At 39.2% G+C, this 10262-nt stretch overlaps 1 protein-coding gene across 5 annotated transcripts in view; it reads right to left on the bottom strand.

Moving 5' to 3' along the window:
- Nucleotides 1-6003: 6003 nt before the first annotated feature.
- LOC113015435 (CMP-N-acetylneuraminate-beta-galactosamide-alpha-2,3-sialyltransferase 1-like) overlaps nt 6004-10262 on the bottom strand; it is a 94143-nt gene continuing 89884 nt past the window's right edge. For all 5 annotated transcript variants that reach the window (XM_026157476.1, XM_026157479.1, XM_026157478.1 and 2 more), the window contains one exon: nt 6004-9801. In XM_026157476.1, the coding sequence (XP_026013261.1) occupies nt 9628-9801 (174 nt within the window). In that variant the 3' untranslated portion in view covers nt 6004-9627. The remainder of the gene's footprint in view (nt 9802-10262) is intronic.

The following is a 10262-nucleotide window of genomic DNA, read 5'->3' as shown; positions in this document are numbered from 1 at the left end:
GGAGTATATTAATATTGTGGGGTGACTGAACATTGCTGGAATGTGCATAAGCACGTTTGAAGCACTCGTGATTAACAGACTTGTGAAACGACTGTTAAGTAATGGTTGGACAGAATTAGACTTTTTAGCACTTACGTGCATTTTATGGCTCATATAAAAGCCCTCATTTGATTAGGGCTACACCCTGAACAGTATAAACTGGATCCTGCTCAGTCACAGTGGTTTACAGTGTGAGTGCTCAGGTAGCAGCTGGGTCTTAGATTTCTGCTCCTTTCAGTTTAATTACATACATTTGCCAAAGCAATAAGATAAAGGGTGTAACATATAACATTTATTGAGGGCTGTTTTGTGGCTTAACACTTATTAAGTGCTAACTTAATACATAAAATGCTAGCTTCTTCATTCTTCTGGGAGTTTCAAGTATATCCACTATTGCTAGGACTGCAATCTTCTGGACAGAGACTTCTGATGTTGCCAGAATCTGCTGGAGCTGGGCTTCCAGTTCCAGGTGTTACAGCTGCTAATGCAGTAAATACAAATGTGTCTTTTTTGGCCCCGACCAGTTGTTCCTTTAAGCCCTGTTTCAGCTGAGCTTTACTGTCACACGGTCTTTCTTACAGATGTTTCAGCTTAGACTCCCACACCCGTCACAACACTCTTCCACTCCTCACCAACTACCACTGTGTCTGACCAGTTGGTTGACAACTGATTGCCTGCCTCGAACTTAGCCCTGTTGTTCTCAACCACATTTAGTGGACTTCTAATTCATATACGCACTGTCACTAGGTTGACCTTGGGTATACTGTCTCAGCTTGGGACTCACATCCTGCTGCTATGGACTTCTTAATCTCTTGGGCAACTTGTGCAATATGCAGCTTGGATCCTGTCAGCTGTGACTGACTCCTTCCTCTACAGATCTTGTGCTCAGGGCCTGTTGTTGTGATCAGAGGCTGGTTGGTATTTCTCTATGGAGGGGCTTGATCTCTTACCATATTTCCTGCTTCTGTTCCATCTGTATGGTGGTTGTGGTTTTGATGGTTATGTAAAGGTTGGGACCACCAGATTCAAGAGCATGCTAACAAGGTAATATTGTGTTTAATTGCAAATATAACAAAAACTCATGTGATGACTACTTTCTAAATGAAAACTATAGCTTTATGTTGCAAAGAGAGAAGCAGGTCAAACTGAGAAACTTCAATGTGGCCTGTAGTGCATTACAGTTTTTCTCCATTGGTTTGGCTCATTTCTTGAAACAGAAATTACATTCTCAAAACTCTAAGATCATTTAGCACAACACTATAGCTCACCTCTTCCAAAACTGTCCACTCAAGCTTCAGTCTAAATCCCTTTCTCATTTAAACAGTCAGTGTCTCCAAAATGGCAAAGATCCTTCTCAATAGCTTTGGCTCATTTCTCGACACAGATCGGACATTCTCATCATTCTTCGTGCTTTTGTCAAAATAAACCTGGATGGTTGATCACAACAACATGGTCCACCTGCAAAAGCTCATATCTCTCCAAAAACAGTTCACTCATGTGTCAAAACTACATTTCTTTCTAATCTGAATAGTCAGTGCCCCCAAAATGCATCGTCCCTTTGGCATTGTGTGAGTACTGCCATACAAAATGTTTAGATGTTTTGTCACTATGGGAGAGGACCAACAATATACAACAGAAAAGAGTAGCCTCCAAGGTTTGACATCACAGATTGCACTCACACTACCAAGGAAATTATAACCATTTTTTATTCACACGCAAAGAAAGTTTCATACATATGTAAAAAGAAAATGTACATTACAGTAGTAAATTGTATGAACACAAAATCAAAAAACAAGGACTTATCCAGTGGTCGCTGTACTCATTCTCCTGCTCTTGTCCACTGTCTTCACCCTCCTGATTATTTACACGCTGTTGTCCGTCTGGCCACAGATTCTCGTCCACATCACAGCGGATACTTTCTCTTGCGATGCAACGAGGGAAGAAACGGCGTGCATGCCGCAACCATCCCCTGCATTGATCTCCTGTAATGTCGTCACACGCTGCGTCCATAGCATGGAGCAGGGACGGCTGATCCTGAGCATGATTCTCATACACTATCCACCTCCAAGCAGAGAAAAACTCCTCTATCGGATTGAGGAAAGGAGTGTAAGGTGGTAGGAACCCCATGACCATCCTTGGATGCGTTGCAAACCAGCCCCTAATGAGTGGGCTATGGTGGAAATTGACATTGTCCCACACAATTAGATAAATGGGTCGGTGAGGCCCTATGAGACCGCTCTCATTTTCAGGGATAAAATCGGTATAAAGGCGATCCAAGAAGATGAGCTTGTGTGTGTTGTATGGGCCAAGACTGGGGGTGTGAGTGGCCACACCATTCTCAGAAATGGCAGCACACATAGTTATATTGCCCCCTCGCTGACCTGGGACATCCACTGTGGCCCGGTGGCCAATAATATTATGGCCACGTCTTCGGCCCTTGGCCAGGTTGAAGGCTTCATCCACGAACACCAGGATGTGAGGGGTCTCATGTCCTTCCAATGCCATCATTCTCTAAAATAGAGTAAAGAGCATAAAATCAGTCATACAGAAGAGCCATATACTACAGTTAGACAATTACATGTTCTCCCCCACAGGTTCAATATACTACAGGCCACTACTCCAGTGGTTCTAAACTAGTGATAGGCCTATGAGGAAGTACTGCAGGGGTATTTGATAGAAAGGGGAGTGGGAAATACTGATGACTTACTGAGATGTTACAGTAAAACCTACAGTATTAGATAGATTTGATTGGGAGACAACAAAATAAGGATTATAATGAGAATTGTATCATACAGTAAACTGCAGTTTTCTGTTGAAATTGTTGAAGTCAGATGAAGAAAATACTGATTCTGAAATCAGGTAAAGGAGGTATTGAAACCAAATAAGTGAACAACTGCTTACTGTGATTACAGGTAAGGTTATAATGAGAGACAACCAGTAACTGACTTACATTTACATACTGGTAACGCAGCTCCTTCACTCTGTCAGAGTTCCTCTCAAATGGTACCCTGGAGATTTGTTTCATTGTCATCTGATGCTTCTTCAAAACCCGGTCTATTGTGGAGATGCTTATTGTGTTTATATTCTGGAATATATGATTGTCCTGAAGGATGGCATCACGGATCTGTCTCAATGTGATGGCATTATTTGTGGCCTCTTCCCATTATTATTATTATTATTATTATTCTTCCTCTTCTTCCTCTTCTTCCTCCTCCTCCTCCTCCTCCTCCTCCTCCTCCTCCTCCTCCTCCTCCTCCTCCTCCTCCTCCTTGAGGAAGAACTTCCCCTTGTCCGTTTGCTTGGCCTTGTCTATCCATGTTCAGAGATCGGACTGGCTCTGGTCAAGCTCTATATATCTGTGTTTGGCAGCACACAATCATGGAACACACCTGTGTGTGACACTCCCCCTTCGTTAGTCTAGTTTCACCTGACTGTCAATGACTGTCATCAATTTATCAAATATTCAAAGAAATTCATATATGGTATTCATGGTATTATGTTCTTGACCAATTTTGACAATTGAGCAGACAGTTGTGCATGCGAGTACTTATACAATGAAATCATGCTGACATGTTTTGGAGGGAATGATCATTAGACTGAGAATCAATTAATCAGTTTAGATCTACGAGATCTATTCATTTGGAAATTGTGCTAAATGTGGGCTAACTGTATAACTGTAGGCTACCTGTACTTAATCATTTGCAAAGATGCACTGAGACAATTGAGACATGTACTAAGGCATTTGCCATTTGATAAAATGAATGAGAAATGCCATTCTGTTGTGAACATTTGCCAAGAGGTTTGGAGGTTTGTCTGTGTTATTTTGAGAATGTAATTTCTGTTTCAAGAAATGAGCCAAACCAATGGAGAAAAACTGTAAGACAACTATAAATAGAATGGACATTAATAGCACTCCATAGCCTTTAATACATTCTACAATCAGCTATCTCAGATTACTTTTTATAAATTATTATTTTTTGAAGGTGGTTTGTACAACTTACTTAAGATACAAAAACTATGAGTGTAATCGGCATTACAAAACACAAAACAGCTAATAAGCACTGAAGCCAGAAAGCAACTGTACTGTGACTCCATGGCATGAAATTACTGAGCGGTAAGAGAGGAAAGAACCTACCGGTTTCACAGCACTGAAGGCATAACACCTCATTTAGACTCAATTTAATTAAAGCACATAATAAAGAAGGCATACGTCATGTGTTTATGTAATTCACACTGAATATTTCATCAAAGCACAGATGTAAAAGCAGAAAATCTAAATTTTTTCTGTGTACTGAGCAGAAAGAAGAAATAATGACTTTTAGCTGTATAGGTCATGAAGGAAAAAGCAAAGTTATTATTGACCAAACTGTGAAGGGGATTCATGTAAATAGCGCCTCACCAATTAGGACTGATTAACCATCGACCATGCTTGTGATTACATCCTTAAAAAGAGAAAGATTAATCAGGAACATTAAATGCCGTGTATTTCTTTTCAAATCCCAAACTGTGAATCATCTAACTTTGTCTCAGCTGCTGCAGACTGATATGTTTCTGTGAAATCTGTGTAGACCCATCCACATACAAGCTCATGGCCATCTGGTGTAATTTGCACTCAGCCTACTCAGAATTTGTGAAATATTTTACAAATCATTAACCTTCTTGTCCTTTTTACACGTTTCAGCAAAAAGCTCCAGTTGTATTTGTGTGGGAGTCTACAGATAGCTGAACAACTGAATAATTCAACTTCTCATTATCTGTCTCTCCCACACAAGTCGGTGTCAATGACCTGAACTTGAACTGTATCAGACTATACATACATGTATGTATGTATGTATGTATGTATGTATGTATGTATGTATGTATGGATAGATAGATAGATAGATAGATAGATAGATAGATAGATAGATAGATAGATAGATAGATAGATAGATAGATAGATAGATAGATAGATAGATAGATAGATAGATAGATAGATTTATATGTATGACATGCTCTTGCTAATATAGTATGCCTTGCCATGAGTGTGTTGACAAGAATCTTGTAAAATGACATCTCCACTAGACAAAATCAGAGAGGCAAGGCTGAGATGCTTTGGACATGTGCACAGGAGGGAAGTGGAATTGGATAAAGGGTGTTGAAGATGTAGCAATGGAGCTGCCAGGCAGAAGGAAAAGAGGAAGGCCATGCAGAGGGTTGGTGTGACAGAGGAGGATGTTATGGGACCCTCAAAAGGAGCAATGGAAAGATGAAGACAGAAGACACATGTCAATGTCAGTCACATGACACAGGTTGTTTTTACATTTTAAACTTTTTAATGTTAACTCTAATTAACAAATCTAGCAAATATGTAGAACAGCAAAACTGATCTTTTTTTAATATTGAAGGGTTGAATACTTTTGTCTGAAGCATCTGTGCCGCATCACTGCTGATACTCTGTAAAGGTTCAGAAAATCATGAGCCCGTTTTCTGTAGTTTTCTGTGGGTGACTGGCCTGGGCTGCAGTCACACCAGTTTTGCACATGGTCTTCTTTTTTTTTAAACCACAAAGCTACGCTGCTGGAATAGCCGTGCTGTTGAATATCTTCTGGGTTAAGCAAGACCTTCCCTGAAAAGGCATCATCTGGAGAGGACCGTTTTTTGTTTTATAACCTGTATCACTCAAGAGAAATGTTGCTCCTCTCTTTTTGAGCCTTGAGGACAGGGTGTCTGTGATTTCTAAAAAAATAACTAAAATGTTTTGTTCACTGTGTTTGAGTTAGGCTTACACTAAATGACTGAACTTTCTTTGATATAAATCACTAACAAATTCCAACAAGATATCAGTAAAAAAAAACGAATACAAAGGAAACAAAAAGGCTTGAACAGATATAAGAAACCAGCTGAGCTGTTGTAGGAATTTTCCAGCCTAATGTGTGTCAGACCGTGTGTTTAACAATTTTCTGTAAAACTAAATGAAGTCACCCATTCTTTTCATTGGAGCCTTTATTTTGTGTCTTAGTCTTACATACATCCATCTTCACAGCTAGTGTGTGTGTGAAGACTGAAACAACTGCACTACTTACAGTTTATTTAAACGATAAACAATGAATACAGTTTGAAAAGTGCCAGTTCATACTGAATCATATAATACCAAATCAAAACACGTTAATGCTGACCCACGTTTTTGTCCACTAGGTGGCAGTATTCCCTGCTCCCTGTATGACACATTCACACCACTGTTGTTTTCTGTGGCAGCTGAATGAATTCATGGTGACAGGAAAAACCAAATTGTGGTTTGTCTCTGTGTGTGCGGGAATGAAGAAAAGACACCGGCCATACAAATGTCTCTAATCTGTTACAATGCACACAGAGCAAATCATAGCCTGTTACTGCAGCTAAGCCTAACTCCTGCATCATCTGAACAAGCACAACATTTCAGGTCAGATGTCTGTGAGTAAAAATAAGAAGGTGAGAGTTCAGTGTGATCACCAAGCTAATAAAGTCTGGACAAAACAGAGCGACACCTCATCAAAAAGTGCAAAACATGTTGGCATCTTACTGACAATAAATGAGACAGCTATACTGTGTGTACCAAGCATATGAGTGTCAGATTTACACAACAATACAGTACACTTTAACTGTAAGGCACTTTACACATAGTTTTCATTTACAAACTGTGTCACATAATACATCAAAAAATTTATACTACATCACTGATTTCAATGATAAGGCACCCCTGTATAGGCTGGTTCGTATGTCAGGTGTTAATGATCGATGACAAAGAACCCGCTGTTTGTGTTACGCTGCAAACACTGAAAACCTTTCTATCATTTTTCCATCACACCCAATGGCACAATCTCATTGATTGCTTTGCTATAACACAACTCTTAATCCACAGGTAGCTGCAGGTCTCCAGTAGAGTCCTTTTGGCCCAGCAGATTTAATAAAAGAAACAAATTCCAAGCACCAAACTTTCTTTCTGTCTAGAACAGAAACTAAGTTGGTGTTGGTATTCTACAATTTCAAATGTAGAATGTGCTGAAATTGTGAGAAACATCAAAAGCTGACCCCCTTCACCTCAGCTCAACAAGAGAGCGAGAGAGAGCCACAGTGGGTAGTGGTGAGAGAGAGAGAGAGAGAGAGAAGTGATCACGGGAACAAATAAGAGCAATAAAACATTATTTTCTGTTTCACCTCGGTTACATTTTACATATTAACACGCCCACACCGCCACATAAAGCCGCAGGAAGGTGCCACATTATGGTATTTTTAGTGAAAGCAGCTGAAGCACACGCTGCATCCTGTCTAATGTAATGTCTGTGCTCTGAATATGTAGCTCAGGCCAGCCCTCTGTCAAAGAGATGGAAATAATTCATATAATTCATGAAAATTTCAAGAGATTTTTCATTACAGTCATCTCTCCTAATACACACTGGGTATGTAACACTTAAACTGTGGGTAGAAAATTCGATACTACAACTAGAGAAAATGAAAATGACTGAACTGGTGTCCTTTGAAGAAGTTGCTTTGAAAACAAAGACTGGGTCTGGGACTACTCTCATCCTTGCTGACTTCAAGGATTGCAATGCAACAGCAATAAGATGGAGTTAGTCTGCTATCAGTTTGCAATTGAATGGGGTCAAGTTAGCGTTTAAATGCGGTCAGATTTTGTTAATATGGTGATCAACTGTGTTAAACTGGTGAAAAATACAAATTCATTGCTGTCTGTATCCACAGAAATTCATATTAAACAGAAATTTACATTAACTGCTACTGCCAACCAGAACCATGGATTTAAAATTCAGAAATCCCTCCACAAATAATGTAGTTGCTGCATTACGGTCATTTAACTGCAAGATGACATTGGCGCTCAGCAACTTTGCTTATATATAAAGACATAATGAGAATATAATTTTGGTGGCAAGCTGTTGAATTACAAGTTGTTGACTGTTACACACTTAACCTTTAGGCAACCAGTTGTTGGTCCCAACTATTTGAAATAAGTCGCCAATGTGAAAAAAGTCAGTACAAACAATGACTGATTTTTCCTAGTCACAAGGAGGTGGTCATTCTATTGTTCTCTATGTGACTGAGACATATCTGAAAAAGCCAAGGATAGAGGAGGTGGATACTGTAATGTAGCCCATGAGTACCAGCGTGCTAGCTCAGATTTGTGTGTCTACTTCTCAACCATCACAGTCAAGAAATATCCAACAAAATAAGAAGAATAAGATTAAAAAGCTAAGTCTTATTTGTACCCTCAGTGCGCAGCGAGCACAGAGAGTGACAACTAAGGAACTAGCTTATTAATTTTTTTTAGTGTCACCGTGCTAATTCTGACTTGCTAGGAGATACACACTTGTGTCACAAAAAACACTACAGCCCACAAATCTTCAACAAAATAAGGAGAAAATAAGATTAAGTGTGGGAAAATTAAAACACTGCATATACCAGCAGCTCTGAGACACAGGCGAACTTGGGCTCAATACTAGCATGCTAAAATGCTCTTTATGATAATGCTAGCATTATTAGCAGAAGGAATGTTTAACATGTTCCCCATCATAGCTTAGCAGGTTAGACAGCTAACATTTGGCTCGAAATACATAGCACTATTGAAGCTTATTAGACGCAAAACAAAGTGCATAGTCATTTTTAGACTCTTTTTGATAGAGACTTAATTTTTGCTCTAGCATTGACAATATGGTTATTTTTTAAACTATACTGCAAAACTTAGTATGTAGGGATGACAAAGTGTTTGACATTTGGACTGAACACTTAAGTATTTCCCATAGATGTGGCTGTAGTCCTGGGGGTTTTCTGTAAATGTCCCAATGTAGTAAAATAATTTCTTGGGGCTAGATTTTGGGTTCAATTTTAAGCACCCCTTTAGTGTCATTAAACTTTATTTTACAGCTGTAATCAGGAAAGCAAGTTAATAAATAGCTTTTTAGTGCAGGTTGCACATTAAAAAATTGGTGGGTCTGACAAAAAACAGCAGAATTTCTCGCATGTCCATCACTACAAAGTAAAAAACCAATGCCATATTGTGAAAATGCATTTTGATGTTAGGTCTGTAGGGTTTTGCTTTAAATGCTTTTACATTTATTGGGTATCAATTTAAACTTAAACAGTTTGCAACAGAGGCAATTGAATGACATTAACGGTAATTACGGCACTTGGTCTGATCATTAGCATACAAAGCTTTTGGCGGCCACAGTGCTGGACATCATTACCGTATATAGAAAAGCGACACATGGATTATACACATACTATGTAGTAGAACTTCAGCTTTTTATAATAACATGCTTATTAACATACATCTTCGTCTCCCTTCTACTATTATCTGCTCGGTCTCCCATGGCAGTGCTGATTTTGTCTTATGGATGGCCTGTCCTCGTCTCCTGGTGTGACAATAGAAGTGACATTTGTTAAACAGCCACTTCAGTAAATGACAGGAAACTGGGCTGAGCAGAATAGTGAAAATGTCTTTGGAATCTGTAAAATAAAGAAATAAAATGAAAACAAAATTCTTCTTTTGGTGGGTAACGAACATTAAAAGGCTGCTGAGGTTCATTTGGTGGTCATCCAGCTGCACATATGGGCTCGGTATCATCTGCCTTTAAACATTCGGATTTTGTGCTTGTCTGCCAGCAGCAGGGTGACATTATATTCGTAATCTCCATCGTGGACTCCTGTGTGTCGGAAAGCTCCGGCCAAATGGTTCTCCTCCCAGTAGTGGTGCCAGTTTCCATACTGGTCTGCACCGAATCCAAACACACTGACCTGTAAGAGACAAGGTTAATCACAGTGAAACTACCACAGATGCTCTTAGTGCATAATAACATACTTTGCAGTATCTCCAAAGTTCTCCAAATGCCTTTTTTTAATCATCAACAGAGCGATCTTTGCTTCACAAGTCCAGTTGTGGAAGCATTTTGCAAACTTTGAAATTGATTTTTTACAGAAATACACTGTGCAGTATCACCACATGAGGCCAGTGATATGTGATGAGATTTTGGTGACACTAGAAAACAATTTTGTTTCTACTACCTATTTTTTTTATTTAAAAAGAGAAATTGTTGTAATTTGTAGATGGTCTGGATGCACTCATCCCACAGCCTGTTACACAGAAACTGAATTCAATTTGGCTAGATCAGATGATGGCTCATTTTGATGAAAATTTGGTTCTAGCCCATTGTCTACACAAAATAGTTCGCTGTTGTCACTAATGATGCCATTTAACC

The sequence above is a fragment of the Astatotilapia calliptera genome, chromosome 22 (assembly GCF_900246225.1).
Source record: "Astatotilapia calliptera chromosome 22, fAstCal1.2, whole genome shotgun sequence".
Classification (NCBI taxonomy): Eukaryota; Metazoa; Chordata; class Actinopteri; order Cichliformes; family Cichlidae; genus Astatotilapia; species Astatotilapia calliptera.
This window is presented reverse-complemented; position numbering and strand designations above follow the sequence as displayed.